Source organism: Rousettus aegyptiacus, unplaced genomic scaffold (assembly GCF_014176215.1).
Source record: "Rousettus aegyptiacus isolate mRouAeg1 unplaced genomic scaffold, mRouAeg1.p scaffold_m13_p_2, whole genome shotgun sequence".
Taxonomy (NCBI): Eukaryota; Metazoa; Chordata; class Mammalia; order Chiroptera; family Pteropodidae; genus Rousettus; species Rousettus aegyptiacus.
In genome coordinates, this window is record NW_023416295.1 from 90,178,278 (window position 1) to 90,195,148 (window position 16,871).

The 16,871-nt window shown below is 43.1% G+C and overlaps 1 protein-coding gene across 6 annotated transcripts in view; it reads left to right on the forward strand.

The window, feature by feature from the left end:
- MYO7B (myosin VIIB) overlaps positions 1 to 16,871 on the forward strand; it is a 122,975-nt gene that overhangs the window by 88,233 nt on the left and 17,871 nt on the right. For all 6 annotated transcript variants that reach the window (XM_036237990.1, XM_036237989.1, XM_036237992.1 and 3 more), the window contains 8 exons: positions 6,082 to 6,166; positions 7,523 to 7,768; positions 8,800 to 8,970; positions 9,929 to 10,138; positions 10,292 to 10,459; positions 11,879 to 11,956; positions 12,077 to 12,204; positions 16,092 to 16,218. In XM_036237990.1, the coding sequence (XP_036093883.1) occupies positions 6,082 to 6,166; positions 7,523 to 7,768; positions 8,800 to 8,970; positions 9,929 to 10,138; positions 10,292 to 10,459; positions 11,879 to 11,956; positions 12,077 to 12,204; positions 16,092 to 16,218 (1,213 nt within the window). The remainder of the gene's footprint in view (positions 1 to 6,081; positions 6,167 to 7,522; positions 7,769 to 8,799; positions 8,971 to 9,928; positions 10,139 to 10,291; positions 10,460 to 11,878; positions 11,957 to 12,076; positions 12,205 to 16,091; positions 16,219 to 16,871) is intronic.

Consider the following 16,871-nt stretch of genomic DNA (forward strand, 5'->3'; position numbering starts at 1 on the left):
CCTGCAACCTTGCTGAACTCACTTACTTTTTATAGATTTCTTGGAATTTTCTATGTAGACAATCATGTCATCTCCAAATAGGGACAGTTTTATTTCTTCTTTTCAATCTGTATGCGTTTTATTTCCTTTTCTTACTGTTTTGCACTGGCCAGTTCTTCCATTATTATGAGTGGTGAGAGCAGACATTTTTGCTTTATTCCATATCTTAGGGGAAAACACTCAGTCTTTCACCATTAAGTGTAATCGTAGCTATAGGTTTTTTGTAGATGCTCTTTCTTGAGGAAATTTCCAGTATTTCTAGTTTTCTGGGAGTTTTTGTCATGAGTGGGTTGTTGAAGTCAAAATTTTTTTCTGCATCAGTTCATATAATCATGTGATTTTTCTTCTTTAGCCTTTTAATATGGCGCATTGCATTGATTGGTTTTTGGATACTGAATCAGTCTTGTATCCCTGGAGTAAACCCCACTTGGTCATAGTGTATAATTATTTTTATATATTGCTGAATGCTATTTGCTAATATTTTGTGAAGGATTTTTGCATCTATATTCATGAGATCTATAGTTTAATTCTTTTGTATTGTCTTTGCTGGTTTTGGTATCAGAGTAACACTAGCTTCATAAAACAAATTAGAAATTGTTTCCCCCTCTTCTATTTTCTGGAAGATATTGTGTAAAATTTATCAAATTCTTCTTTAAATGTTTGCTAGAATTCTCCAGTGAAAACATCCAGGCTTAGAGACTTCTTTATGGAGAGTTTTAAATTACAAATTCTTTAATAGTTGAAAGGCAAGTAAAATTATTTTATATTGGGCAAGTTTTGGTAATTTGTAGTTTTTGAGGAATTGGGCCATTTCATCTAAGTTGTCAAATTTACTTGTGTAGAGTTGTTTTTAGTATTATAGTATTGGCTGTTTTATTTTAGTATAGTTTATAGTATTAGTTGTTTATAGCATAGAGTTATTTATAATCCATTATTATCATTTTGATGTCTGCAGATTCTGTAATGATACCCCCTATTTCATTCTTGAAATTGGCAACTTGTGTCTTCTCTCTTTTCTTTGACAATCTTGATATAGGTTTGTAATTCTTATTAATCTTTTCAAAGAACCAACATTTGGCTTCATTGATTTTCTCTATTGATTTTTTGCTTATTTGTTTCCAATTTCATTCATTTTTGTTCTTTTTATTATTTCTTTCTTCTTCCAGCTTTGGGTTTATTTTACTCTTTTTTCCCTAGATTCCTGAGAAAGACCTTAAATTTAAAGCTTTTTCTCCATTTGAATATAAAGTTCTATAAATCTCCCTCTGAGCACTGCTTTAGCTGTATCTCACAATTTTTGATATGTTGTTGTATTTTCATTTTTATTCAATTCACTTTTTTTCATTTTTTAAATTTTCTTTGAGACTTCATCTTTGGCTTACAGATTATTTAGAAATATGTTGTTTAGTTTCCAAGTGTTTGGAGATTTTCTTGTTATCTTTCTGTTATTAATTTCTGTTTTGATTCCATTGTGGTCAGAGACACACTCCATATGAGCTAACTTCTTTTAAACATGTTTTTTCTTCAACATAGGCTATGGACTATCCTGGTAGATGTTGTAAGAATGCTTGAAAAGACATATATTCTGCTGTTGTAGGGTAGAGTGTTCAAAAAATGTCATTTTGATCCTGTTGGTTGTTCATGGTGTTGAATTCTACATTCTTGCTGATTTTCTGTCTAGTTGTCCTATCAATTATTGAGAAAGAAGTATTGAAGACTTCAACTATATTTGTAAATTTTTCCATTTTTCATTTTAGTTCTATCAGTTTTTGCTTATACATTTTGCAGCTCTGCTGTTCAGAGCATAGACATTTAGAATTACTGTGTCTTCTTGATTGGTCTACCTTTTTTATTATCATATAATGTTCCTTTCTGCAATAGGGACAGTTTTATTTGTTTGTTTGTTTGTTTGTTTGTTTATCTCTGTCTCTGTTTTTTTCTTTTTTGTGCTCTGAAATCTACTTTATCTGATTTTAATATGGCCACCCCTGTTTTATTTTATTGTCTGAATGATGTATATTTTCCATTCTTTTACTTTCGACCTTCCATTATCATTATATTTTAAGTTTTTTATAGATATTTTTAATTTATTCTGCCAACTTCCATCTTTTAATTGATGTAGTAAGCTTTTTACATGTAATTATTTATGTCAGAGCTTGAGTCTGTCACTTTATTTTTTTGCTTTCTGTTTGTTCTGTTTTTCATTTCTCTGTTTTCTTTTTCTTACTCTCTTGTGAGTTATTTAAATGTTTTTTTTTTTTTTTAGAATTCCATTGTGATTTATCTTGGTGTTTTAGGGTGTATCTCTTTTTATAGTTTTTTTAGTGCCTTTATGTATTACATTATACATACACAAATTATTGTAGTCTACTGGTGTCATCATTTACTACTTTAAGAGAAATATAAAAACTTTACCTCCCTTTATGCCCATTTACCCTCTCCCATTTCTAATATAATTTTCTCAAATATTTCCTCTACATACATTTAGAACCACGTCAGAAAGTGTTAGAAATTTTGCTTCAGTCATCAAATGTAATTTACAAAACTTGAATGATAGGAGAGCCTATTATATTTGCCAATATTATTGCTCTGCTTTTCTTCTTTTCTGACATTCTAAAATATCTTCTTTTATTATTTTCTTTCTATTTAAAGAACTTCATTTACTCATTCTTTTAGGGTAGGTCTCCTGCAAATCTCAGCTTTTTTAGTTTTCCTTTATCTGAGAATGTCTTGATTTTTCCTTTGCCTATGAAGAATATTTTCACTAGATATAAAATTCTGGGTTGACAGTTTTTTTCTTTCAGCCTTTGGAAAACGTTGTATTACTTTTCCTAGCCTCCATGGTTTCTCATGAGAAATCCAAATTATTTTCCCCTAGAAATAATGTGTTATTTCTCTCTTGTTACTTTCAAGATTTTTTGTCTTTAGTTTTCACATATTTGACTATGATGTGTCTCAATGTGGATTTATTTGCATTTATCCAGTTGGAGTTTGTTTCTTGGATCTGTAGGTTTATATCTCTTGGCTGAATTTATGAGCTTTTCAGCCATTATTTCTTCTCGTACTTTTTCATCGCTGCCTCTTTCTCCTTTCCTACCAGGACTCCAATAACACAAGTATTAAATCTTTTGTTCTAATCCCACTGGTGCCTAAGGCTGTATTCATTCTCCTCCAATCTATTTTCTCTCTGTTTTTCAGTTTAGATAATTTCAAGTTCACTGATTCTTTCCTCTGTTCTCTCTATTGTGTGCTAAACCCACCCACTGAGTTTCTTTTTATTTTAGTGATTGTATTTTAAGTTCTAAAATTTCAATTTGGTTGTATTTTATATCTCCTATTTGTTTATTGAGACTTTCTATTTTCTCATTTGTTTCAAATGTGTTCATAATTGCTTGCTGGAGCATTTTTTTTTTTTTTATAATGCCTAACAGCTCTGTCATCTCAGTATTGGCATCTGTTGATTGCCTTATTCAAGTTGCTATTTTCCTGTATGTATGAATGTGTGTGTGTGTATGTGTGTATGTGTATATATGTATATGTATATGTATATATTATATATACATATATATGTGTGTATATATATAATGTTATTTTACACTGAAATATGGGCATTTTGGATATTATGTTTTAAGAACTATGGGTCTTTTTAAAATATCTTGCTTTAGCTGGCTTCTTCTGACACCACTCTGGCAGGGAAAGGTGAGGGTGCTGTCAGATGGTGGTAAAAGTTCGAGTTCTCCACATGGCCTCCACTGACCCTCAAGGCAGGTAGAGGTTTCTTGTTACTGTTGTCTGGGAGTGCGAGTTCCAGCTTTTCACTAGGCTTCCACCGATACCACTCTGGCCAAGAGGGCCATAAGTGCCTTGTTACTACCCCCAACATGGCCTCCACTGATATCATAAAGAAAGGAGTAGCCTTACTGCTGAGGGATGATGAAAAGCCTGACTCTCCACTAGGTATTCTCTGACCACCACTCCAGCATGGAGGGAGAGGGGCACCACATCACTGCCAAGTGGTGGTGGGAGTCCAGGATCCCCTAGTGATTTACTGACACTTGGGGGATGGGTTCATTACTGCTCATCAAGGAGGGTTCCTACTCAGCCTTCTCTGACATGCCCCTGGTGAAGGTGGAAGTCTCAGCTCCCCACTTGGCATTTTCTGATGTAGGTGGGGGTGGGACCACTGTTGTTTATGAGGTGTCTCATTGGAGTAGACTGGTTATTATCTAAAAGATTTCTGACTTGCTGAACTTCCACTTTCTGGATCCTTTGGTGGAGATAGAAGCTTTTCTTGGGGCATTTTTCGTCTGTGCTCATTGCTATTTCTGGATTGCTGACTTCTTCAGCTCCTAGTCTGGGGTATATGAGGCAGAAAGGAAAACCCAAAGACTGGGTCTGCCTTCTTCTCTCTACCCTTTAGTGTCTTCTTATGATTGTTTTATTTATAATGTCCAAGGTTTTTAGTTGTATTTTGCAGGAGGAATAGGGAAAACTGTGTCTACTTCATCTTCTCAGATATGATTACCATTGATAATTGGTAATGTTTTGCTGTTCTGGCCAATACAACTAGACAATAAAGTTAAGAAAAAGATAGAAACCAGGGTTTTTCAACTTCAACATTATTGAGAATTTGGATTGTATAACTTTTTGTTGTAGAGGGCTGTCCTGGGCATTATAGAAAATTCGGCAATGTCCCTGGCCTCTACTCACAAGATGCCAGTAGCACCCTCCTCCCCCAGCCCCAGCCACAGCAACCAAAAATGTCTCTAGATATTGCCAAACGTGCCTAGGAAGCAAAATCAACCCCAGTTGAGAACCACTGGTTTAAATATTGGAAAAGAGACAAATTATCTTTATTTTTAGATAATTCAGTTGTTTACTTTGACTTCATATTAGAATCATTGTATGAGTATGTATACATGTACCAAAAATAATGAATAGTTATACAGATATATATTCTCCACACCCATGAACAAAGATTCTTAATTATACTGGGTAGGGCATAGGCTTCAAGAAATTTTAAAGTTATCCAGTTTATTTTTCTTGTTTTTTTTCTTTTCCCCCCAGTTTTATTGAATATAATTTACATATGATACTGTTTATGGTGTACACATAATGATTTGACTTACATATATCATGAAATGAGTACCACAATAAGTTTAACTAACATCCAGCATCTCATATAGATTACAAAAAGAAAAAAGAATTTTTTTCTTTGTGACAAGAACTCTTAGGATTTATTCTTAACAACTTTCATATTTACCATTTAGAAATGTTAGCTATAGCCATCATATTGTACATTATGTCCCTTGTACTCACTTATCTTGTAACTGAAAGTTTGTACCTTTTGACCACCTTCCTCTAATTCTCCTTTGCTGCTCCCCACTCACACCATCCATCCTCACAGGTGATTTTTAATATGATTAAGATCTGCTGTTTTAAACCTAAGAAAATACCCCAAAAAATTATTAGAAGTGATAAGAAAACTCATTAAGTATGAGATAAAAGATACACTTGCCTGGAGGAGGTGTCTCCATCTCCATAGAGAAGAAGTTTCAGGTTACTTCCCTCCTTGCAGAGGGAGGCAGTTTGATGGAGCTTGCCTGGCTGTGAGGGCCTGAGAGGCTGCCCTTCTGCCTTGATCTGCCCCCAGAGAAGAGACCTGGTCTTGAGACTTCTGGCCTGGTTTCTGGCAGACATCTACACTAGTGTCTGGAGGAGGGGGAAGAATCTATCAAGGAATAAAAAGTTAGAAATGGGTTTTATTCCCTCATAGAATCTTTAGGGGTGAATAAAAATGTTACTACTTACTCTAAACACTGGACTGTCCTCGTTTACAAATTTAGTTCTTGGCAGTAGCTTTTAAGTTCATAACATGTCTGTCTTGTGGCTTATAAAGGCTTCTGGAAAAAGAAATATTTTATGGATTCATTTTTTCCAACATTTCATTATCCTCCTTCCCTTCAACAATAGTCTTGCCCCCCAAAACTTTAAAACATCTAAGGTTATTACACACCTCTGACATGCATTTCTCCCTTTTAGGAAGGAGTTCCTGAGGCAGCGAAGGGCAGCGGTGACCCTTCAGGCTGCGTGGAAAGGCTATTGCAGCAGAAGGAACTTCAAGCTGGTAAGAGAGCTCACTTGGGGGCTGGGCCTGCAAGAACAGCGGATAATTGCTTAACAAAAAGCAGATGTTAAAAGTTTGTTTATCAGAGTAGGAGAGCTCAGGCTAGAAGGAGAAGATCACCAATGAACATAACAGACTTTAAATGACCAGACTTTAACATCCCATACACTTTCTTTTTAGCATAGCCTCAGGTCACATGGTTTGTGGACTTCAAAATGTTCTCCCGCAGAATTTTGGGCATCTCCAGAGCTAGAATGAGATGTCCTGCTTTGAAATTAGATAACGACTTTCTTTTCCAAATTTTCAGGCAACAAAATAAGTTAATAGATTGATTATTCTCTGTTCCAAGCACTTTGTAATTTTTCTCTTGACCACGGGCACTGCTAATGAGTGTCCGCTTAGGAAATGAACCGAACAACCTTTATTGGGCCTCACTTGACTGCTTGCCTTTGTCGTGGATGTGACTGTGCTTGGGACATGCAATGGTCATGTCAGAAAAACTGACCCCAGGTCTGCCTACATTTCATGCTCACAAAGGCATAAAGGAAGCTGACAAGAATGGAAAGCTTACGTAGGGCCCGTTGCTTTGCATGCATCGTTTTATTTATTATGAAACCGTCTCTATATGTCAAGAAACTGAGGCCTAGAGAGGTTAAGTAATTTTCCCAATAGTGTGGAGTTAGAAAGCAGTAAAGCTGGAGTTTGCGTGCAGATATGTGTGACTTCTAAGCCCGTAAATGAAGCGTGACCCCCCACACTTGGCCCTCATTGGGTTGGTCTTTGAGTTACCAATAAGGCTTGTCTGGGGGGTTCAGGGTCTGCTATGGCCCAGAGTTTGTTTGTAGCTTAGAAGTGGGTGTTTATCAAATTATTAATTCCTCCATATTGTAAAGATCCTGAGGGATTAGCTTGATAGAGCCAGCCATAGGCCTCCACACAGGTGTGCTAGCTCCTGACAATTTGGCTGGGCTTGGCTGCAAATATGAAAAACAAGGCCTCTGGAATCCCATCACCCATATGACATCTAAACCAATTCTCTCTCTGTGGCCACCCAGAGACTACTTTATTATTTATGCCATTTAGCAAACACTTATTTAGTACTTGTTTGCATGCCAGGCTCTATTCTAAGTGCTTTACAAATAATAACTCATTTAATAGCTTTGAGTGCATAGGCGTGTGAAATTTTAGCATCAGCCCTTCGCCAAAAAGCAGATAACTATAAAGCTAATTTTTGAGGTCTTTTGGGGGAGTACCACCTGCCTCTCATTCTCTGTCCTCTCAAAAAGTCCTTCTTTATGCCCTGTGCCCTTCTGGGCCCAGACACCCTGTGAGTCCACATCCCTCTTGCCTCCTCAGATCCTTTTGGGTTTTGAGCGCCTGCAGGCCATCACCCGGAGCTACCTGCTGGTGAGGCAGTACCAGGCCATGCGGCAGAGAATGATCCAGCTGCAGGCCCTCTGCAGGGGCTACCTGGTACGCCTGCAAATCCAGGCCAAGAGGAGGGCAGTGGTCATCATCCAGGCCCATGCCAGGGGCATGGCTGCCCGGCGAAACTTCCAGCGGCAGAAAGCTAATATAAGTGGCCACCGCCCTCATGAACAGGTAGGAACTGGCTGGGGCCCCAGTGGAGAAGTAAGAGCAATGTGGACTTCTTACAGATATTCCTGCCACCTCCCTGTCCAAAGTTATTACTGCAGAAGATCTTCATGCCACCTGGACACATAAGTGACTCCCTGGGTCATGTTAGCAGGATAGTCTTGTACTTACAACCTGGAAATCAAGCTCCTTGGTCTCCTCCCTTTAGCCTTGGGGACAATTTCTTAGCAAAGCTGGTTGGTCCCCTGGAAAGCACAGGAAACCAGGGCCAGATGAGTTATGGGAGACCCCAGTTCTGTGGAAGAGAGCAAAGGTTTCTAGTTACTTGCGTGTGGCATGACGGTTCAAGGCAGAGAAATACCAAAAGAAGCCTTTGACTATCTGGACAGGAGAGGCTGTTCAGCAGGGATCAGGGGAATAATGCACGATTCCATTTCCTCCAGAAAGCACCTGAGACTAAACCTCACTAAGCTAGAAATTGTGATAAGGAAGAGGGGCTAGGATTAAATTTACCTCTCTCTATAGGTAAAAATTGGGTCTACTGACAAAACTATTATTACGGAAGCCAGGACAAGTAAGGGAATAGACCCTCAGACATGTCAGCAGCTTGCTTCTGCACCCATGTGACCCCAGGCAGGCCACAAACCAGGCTTACCTGTGCATGCTAGTTAGGACAGGCCCAGGGACCTCTCCTGGAAGAGGCTTGGTGCTCTTTGAACAAAAGACCAGGGAGGCCTGAGCCATAGTTTATGGCTAAGTTCTAGAGGTCCTGGGGTTTGAGATGGTACCACAGGGACCATGTGGGGCTAGGGACAAGCAGGCAAACTCCCTCTCTGGACCTCTCCATTGGGAAATAAAAAGCCCAGGCTGGTTGATCTCTAGTCACTCTAGCTATTAAAATCTAGAATTTAAAGGAAAATACATTGATTTGGATAGACGATGGCAGAAGGAGGTTTATGTGGCTTCCGTGAGGTGCTCGCCCCAGCGGAGCTTATGGATAACCTCTGCCCTCCCCCCACCATGGGGTGTGTGTGCAGGGGCCGCTGGTCATCCCCACTGAAGAGCAGAAGGGCCAAAGCGCCCTCCACACCGGAAAGCGGAAGTCAATCTACGACACCATCACTGACACAGAGATGGTAGAGCAAGTGTTTGGCTTTCTCCCGTCCATAATTGGTGGGCAGGAGGGCCAGGCTCCACCACGCTTCGAGGTAAGATGGGCCCTGTCCTTCAAGGGTCTGGCTCAGGTGGGGAGGGGGGCGGGGAAGGAGCGCCCCCAGGCTAGACCTCATTCAACCTCAAGGCTCATTGAGAAGCCGAGACTCAGTGGGGAGGGGTGCGGCAGGGGCTTGCAGGGTCGATGGTGAAGTGTGTTCTACAGTCCTAGGTGAGTGTGCAGGGCAAAGGGGAGCATGGACTTCTTTGGTCACAGGATTTCATGGTAAGCAGGTTTCTTACCTGCAAGACTTCCTAGAGTATGCAAATGATATTGACTTTTCAGTCAGGCATTGCTTCCCACTTGTGTCTGACCCCATGTGACAGAGCACCTTGGTGGCTGCTGCTCTGCAGAATGTGACTGGGGACCTGATGTGGATAACTAATGAGCCCTGGCAGGAGGAAGCAATGTCTGAGAGGGGCGTGGAAGAGCCAGAGAGGAGCAGCTCCCTAGGGCTGTCCTACTGACTCTCACTACACCCTGCTCTGGGCCTCAAGACTCAGTGACCTAGGCAACCTCCCCCTCCCCCCACCCCACCCTAGGTGCTCATGCCTTTCCCCAATGCATGCATAGGCACACATCCACACACACCCAATCTGCAGTAGGGGCAGCTGGGACAACCTCTGCAGGAGGAGCACCTGACTGAGGGCAGGCAGGGGGGCAGAAGGGGGCTGGAGGTGTCTAGAGAGTCCATATCTCCAGGCCAGGGGCTCTGAGGGCTCTCAGGTAGCTGAGACCTTCATGCCAAGGCCCATCCTGCACATGGCAGCCCACTGAGGGTATGAGAGTGGGGGAGGTCTCCAACACAAGGGGAAGTAGACAGATGGCTCTACACCTGGTACCTAACCATACAGACCCTTTTGGGGGCTCCTTGGTCTCCTGAGATGCATACCTCATCAGGTGGCATCTGAAAGGATTGCTGATTCTTGTCCCTCCTTCTCACCGGTCCCTAGGATCTGGAAACAAAGACTCAGAAGCTGCCCGAGATTGACCTAGACACAGTCCCCACGGTGGAGGAGCCCAAAGAGGATGTGGATGGCCTGGCCGAGTACACCTTCCCCAAGTTTGCTGCAACTTGCTTTCAGAAATCAGCCAGCCACACACATATTCGAAGGCTTCTCCGATACCCACTGCTCTACCATGAGGACGATGCCGACTGCTCGGTACCCAGGGGTTCTCTGGTTTAGTGGCTTGGGCCACCCCTAGAACCCTGGGTCTGTGCTGTGGTTCAGAGGGAACAAGGAAAGGGTGGGGTCACTGTGGGTCCTGTGCTACGAGCTGGGTTCCAGTGGGGCCCTCTGTCTGGATTCCCCCAGGCCGCCCTGGCTGTGTGGAGCATCATCCTGAGGTTCATGGGTGACCTTCCGGAGCCAGTACTCTTTGCCAGGAATAACCTGTATGGTGGCTCAGTGATGCAGCAAATCCACGACACTGTGGGCAGCAAGAACAGCACCCGATCTCCACGGCATAGTGTATCTGCACAGGTACCTGGGTGAGGGTGGTGGCAGAGGAGGGCAGAAACCCTCTAGGTATCAATCAGGCTCAAGGTTCCGGGAAACTGGACTAGAAGAGGAGGCAAGACATGGAGTCCCCTCATCAGCATTACCCCGAACTTGGCCCAAGCCAGGACTCCCTACCCCCAGAAATTTCCAGTCTTGAATTGCACTCAGGAACTCATGAGTCAGGCATTATACCCAGAACATTTTGAATAATATAGTCATTGTTGGAGATGATTCTTCAGGCTCTGAATATTGGGTTTGACTTGATCAGGATTCAAATGCATGTACAGTATCAACAGAAATTGTTGCTAACAACGTGCTATGTGCCAGTTGCTTCTCTTCAGTTAATTCTCAGGTGAGCTAACCATACTAGGTAGGGATTATTATGTTTATTAGCTAAAGAAACAGAGAAGTAGTGTGAATTGCTGCCAGTCACAGTGAATATGTCTAACAGACCTCAAACACCAATTCCGAGTCTTAGAAGTCACATACCACAGAAGGCAGGAATGTCAGGAGTTAGGGATCATTGGGGGCCACCTTGGAGCCTGGCAGTCACTCAGAGAAGGGGCCTTGGGAGACATTCCAGTTATCCTTCTTCTCTGGAGAATGAGCATAAAGAGAAGCAGGACTGGCTTCCTGGAAGGGAGGCCTCAAATTTCTCTTTCTGCAAGTGTTTGTTAAGCACTCACAGTGTGCCCTGCTTACAGAAGAGTAAGCTGAGCAAGGCTTTCCTGCCTTTGCTTGCCAGCTAACGCGTGTCACGTCCCATCCCTGTATAGCAAACCAGCTTCTGCAGCCAGAAGCTGATGCCTAACCCTGGAAACTGGACTGATCCTAATCTAAGCCCAGTCTCACATTGAGCTCTAATTTTGACAGGAACTTCCCATGGCATCATCAAGACAAGGTGTGACCTCTACCTAGGGAGACAAGCATACCTTAATGGCCTTGCAGCATGGATTCTTTTGATACCCTGGCAGAGCTCTCATCTTGCAGTAGGCAAAGCATATTCTAATTCATCCACTCAGTTTTTAACAGAGAATGACCATGGCCCAGGGCTGTCCAGGGCACCTGAGCTCAGATCCAGGACCACCTCAGAAGGCTTTATGAGTGACAGGTTCAAGCTTTAGAGTGACAAAAGCCCTGAGCCCTCCTATAGGGCCAGTTACTAGCTGAGTAGCTTTGTCTCATCTCTTGCTTTTCCTTGCCTCTGTCTCCTCACCCAGGAGTGAGGATAATGCTGTGCACATGTTAAATGTTGCAAAGCTCAGCCAAGATGAGAGACTGCATGGTGCTTTGCAAACCAGGGCAGGAAATGGCTAGGGGAGATGGACACCTGCTCCACCTTAGGTGGCTCTCAGGTACTGTCCCAACTCACCTTCGCTTGCAAATTGTCTCCATCCGCAGAGGCCCAGCCACAGGGACAGAGGGACCAAGGACATCTCCTCCATGAAACTGAAGCGCTCCTCTAGGATAACAGGCCAGGTGAGTCCAGAGCCTGGAGTTCCCAGTTCTGCCACCAGAAGGGTTTCAGGGTTTTGCTTTTTTCCTTGAGCCCATGGGGGGAAAGCATAGCTGTCCTGACTGCCATCTTTGGTTTTTGAGGTGGCCAGCCAGCTGAATGTTGGAGAGGAGCCATTTGAGCCTGATGGCTCCATCTCAGACCGACCCATGTCCAACCTAGAGAAGGTGCACTTCATTGTGATCTATGCCATCCTACGACCCAGCCTCAGGTCAGTCCCCACTCCCATCTCAACCCCACTCAGAACATCAGACTCCCTCACTGATTCTCAGCCCATAACTACAGCCTCCTCCTCTGTTCCCTGTCTCTTAGTCACCCCCTCCTCTCTCTGCTGCCTGTATTTAGCAGGCTGGGTCTCAGCACAGCAGACATTATCATCGTTAATGGCTCTCTAACTTAGTCTGTGGTAAATCTCATGGGTAAAACCTGGTTTTAGGAAAACAGATTCATCTTGGGCTGGTGATTCATTTCATAACAATGCAGAGTCCTGTAAATGAGCAAGTTCCTCATTGATTTTATACATATTTTGCTTTATGTATAATTTGACTTAATAGGAATTGTGTTCTCATTCAAATTTTAAGAAATACGTATACTGCTTTCAGGGACAGACTATATTTTAGGGGTTAACATATTTTAGGTTATTATCTTTAACCAAATTTGGGAAATTGTTGGCCATTATTTCTTTGAATTTTTTTCTACTTCATTCTCTCTCTCTCCTTTTGAACTCTAATTAAACATAGAGTAGGTAGGACTTTTTGATATTGTCCCTCAGGTCCCTGTAGGTCTGTTCCTCTTTTCTTTATATATTTTTTCCTCTTCTCTTTCTCTCTCTCTCTCTTTTTTTTTTTTTTTTGGATTGGGTAGTTTCTATTTATCTTCAAATTAACTGATCTTTCTCTTGTCTTCCCTAATCTGCTGTTACCCATTGAATAATTTTTTTAATCTCAGGTATTATAGTTTTAGGTTCTAGAGTTTGCACTTGATTCTTTTTTCATAGTTTCTATTTCTCAGCCAAGATTTTCTATTTATTCATGCATTGTAATCATAGTTTCCTTTGTGTCTTGAGCATAGTTATGGTAGTTGTAAAACCTTTTCTGCTAAATCCTTTATCTGGGTCATCTTGGGGGCAGTCTTCATTGACTGCCATCTCTCTTGACGATGGTCTTGTTTTCCAGTTTCCACGTATGTATAGTAGTTGACTGTATTTCCTTACGAGTCTAGTACTTTTTATTTGTATACTGGACATTGAGGATGATATGTTTAGAGACTCTAGATTCTGTTATATTCCTTCAAAGAGTATTGGCTTTTCATCTTGGCAGGCAATTAATTTGGTTGGTTTCAAACTCTTTCTCACTATGAGCAGTAGCCGGAATCCCTGTTCAGTTTTTCTAGTCTTTGCTGGGCTGCCTGGTGTCTGTCCCACACATGCGTAAATCAGGGGTCAGGCAGAGATTAAGGAAGAGTTTATATACGAAGTTTAGAACTCTTCTTGTTCTCTTCATTCTAGGATTTTCCTTCTCAGTTTCAACTACTGTGGGTACCCCAAACTGTCCTCTGGTTTCTCAAGCTAGTAAGACTTCAGGATTTCTACTCAAGTTTTAGCTACCACCATGATACCAACTAGGCAACTCTTCTAACTTAGTTTGTTCTATTCACAGTTCTCTTATAGTTACTCCTCACTGGCTATCACACCCTCCAGTATGGCAGACACAAAAGCTATGTCCAAATGAGATGCATTATGGGTTCATTGGATACCGCTATAGGCATTTCCACACAATGCTGGTCTCCAACTGGGGCTGACACTCTCTTAGAGATACCTCGAGACTCTCTGCCAACTCTAGCCTCTAATGGAACACATCACAACCTCTTACTGCTAGTATTTTCTAGAATGATGGGCTGCCTGCTTGTGCGGGATCTCATTAAGATACTTGAAGCCCAGCTCCTTCCACAATATCCTCTTAGTCAATAGGAAGCTTATACATGCTTGTCCCACCAAACAGTACAAGTGCATTTCCAAGATCCTGACTATTTTCTCTTCATCTTGGCCATCAAGGGTAATATAATTCTCCAGGAGGAAGCAGATGTCTCTTTGTTCACTGAGGCCCCAAACTTGTGTCTCTGTGGGTACACAAATCAGGTGCTCTGAAGGACTCTATCACTGCTTTATTCCAGTACCCTGGAATGAGCCAGTGGGCTTCTGAGACAGCATGTCTCAGATGGGGAGTGAGATAGTTCTTGTCTCTGGAAGACAGCCCATATCCCTGCTGGCAGAATCCCAAGGTCCCCTTTACTCCCCCTCATTTGGAGCCAGCAGAGATGGGCCTGTGAAGTGTCTTTCAGAAATTGCTTTTCAAACTTCTCATCTTCCCTTGTAAAGACTGAATATGGCATGGTGGCTGAACTGGTTCTGCCACCTCATAGTAGATCCTGTAAGAATGTATTTCTTTAGAAGGTTGAGTGTTATCATCAGTTTATCTTTGACTCTGGGGTCTTAGCCAAATTCCAAGACAAACCAAATGCCAAACATTTAATGAATGTTTATGAAGTACCTTCCCAGAGCCAGAACCTAGCCTGAGGGCTGGAGATGCAGGGATGTAGGGGACATGTCTCTGTCCTCAAGGAGGTCACGCTATAACTGGGGAATATGGGAGGATCTGCAGACCCATAATAACTGCCTGTGCTAAGATGAGGTTCAGTAGGGGTACCAAGAAGGAGTAGTTGTCATGGCCTCCTGGGCCAGAGGGTGGGTAAGAAAAAGGAGGAGCGTTTGCCAGATAGAAGGCAGAGGATGAACAGGGTCACAGAGTCTGGAAACAGCCCAAGTGGTTTATCACAGCCAGGCACTGAGTTTGAACTAAATCCTAAGGGTAGTAGGGAGAAGGTTTAAGCAAGAGAAGATTATAACCATGTTTGACTTCCAGAAAGTTCTCACTGGTGACAATATGGAGAGATGGAGCCTGGCAGTGGGAGGCCAAGAGAGGGCTATTACAAAGGTCCTGAAAAAACTGAAGAGAGATAGCCCATGGAGCAGGAGCTAAGAAGGAACAGAAAAAAAACATCCAGAAGACAGATGATAGGGTGTGGTGGCTAATGGGAGGAGTCAAAGATGGCTCCCAGATTTTTATTTTAGATGACTGGGTGATGGCGGGGCCTGTAGAGACCTGAGAAAGAGGAAGTGTGCTGTAGCTGAGTCTACTAGCCTGCAAGAGTAGATGGGGCATATCTCTTCATAACTCTGTGTTTAGTTCTGTATCACTTTGGTATCTTGAAATTGGTGTTGGTAAAAATATTTACACCATAGAAATTGGAAAATGCCATGAATCAGGGCTCTTTTTCCCCAGGAGAGTTGGACAGTAAATATTTTCCAGCACACCACTGAGTATTAAAGGAAAGATTCTGGCCTCTGGATATATGAGGTTGGAGGGGCTAATGGGTCCAGCAGAGCACCTTTACCAAGAGAAGACAGAGAGGAAAGACTCATGAGCCTGTGGAAAAGGGAACTAGTCAGGAGGTGAGGAGTCGAGGGGTTCTTCCACAAAGTCCCCACTTTTCTCTCTGCAGTGGTGGTGAGGTGGCTGCATTCAGGGAAAGGGGAAGGACCTCAAGACAGAAGGAGAAAGTTTGAAATAACTGTGAAGTTGAGGAAAGGAGCAGATCAGGTCATCAAAGGTCTGGACTACTGAAGGCAGGGCTGTGGCTGGAGACCCCTGGGCGCTCCCTGCTTCTGTGCCTTACAGCTAGACAACCAGGCCATGTGGGCAGAGTTGGTAAGGCAGGGAGCAAAGGCCTGAAGGGACAAGATGACTGACAAGGAGGACAAAGGCTGAATCCTGGATGAGCTGGGAAATGAGGGCTAACAGGAGTGGGGGTGCAGGCCTCTGGGCAGACACTGGAGATGGCATGGTCTCAGGAGATGACAGGGTCCAAGTGGGCTGGAGAGGCAGAAGGGGAGGCCAGGAAAGACAACTGGAAGTGAGGAGGCCCCTTGAACATGACCCCACCCAAGGGTATAGAAAGAATTCTTTGTCCAGTTGTCTGTCCCCTCTTCTTCTCAGATCCAGCCTGCAGCCTGACCTCCTGTTGGTCTCTGTCTTTCAGGGATGAAATTTACTGCCAGATCTGCAAGCAGCTGACAGAGAACTTCAAAATGAGTAGCTTGGCCCGGGGCTGGATCCTGCTCAGCCTTTGCCTGGGCTGCTTCCCACCCTCCGAGAGATTCATGAAGGTTGGGAGGACCTGGGGTAGGGGGTTGGGTTGGGAGGGCATGAATTGGCCCTGGGCCCTGGAGCAGGACCAGAAATCTTGATCCCTGTGCCCATTCTGCTCTTGCTGGTCAGGATGGACAGGAGCACCTGTGCTTCTCTGGGCCTCAGTTTTCCCTTCTGTAAAAGAAGACACCGGACCTGGTCCTTCTGCCCCCTAGTCAAGGTCTGCAGGGCCAGTTTACCTTGGCTCGGGCACCAGGATGGCTCTTCTGAAGTGACAGTGAAATGGCAGGTGAAATGTACATTGCAAAAAAAACAAAGGTGTCCCGGGAGTGAGCCCAGACTAGAGACTGGCTGCAACATCTCTCTCTAGTCATTGCGGCCGAAAATGGAGATAGGGTGTTGACAGGTACTTCCAAGTGTTAGAAGCCCCAGGATTCGCTGCTTTGATATGCCTTTTGGTTCTTATTAATATGTATGAAGTACGGGAAGTCTAAAAATGAAATAAAAGTCACCTCCATACCCAGAGGTAACTTCTGTTACTGTTTCTGGCTTCTCGTGGTGTTACATTGTGTCATACTTGTGATCATGCAGAAAACAACCCAACTTTCTCTCATGTCTCTTTGGGGACTATAGGAAGCATGGTCACCCCAGCCATCAGCCCTGGGCCTAG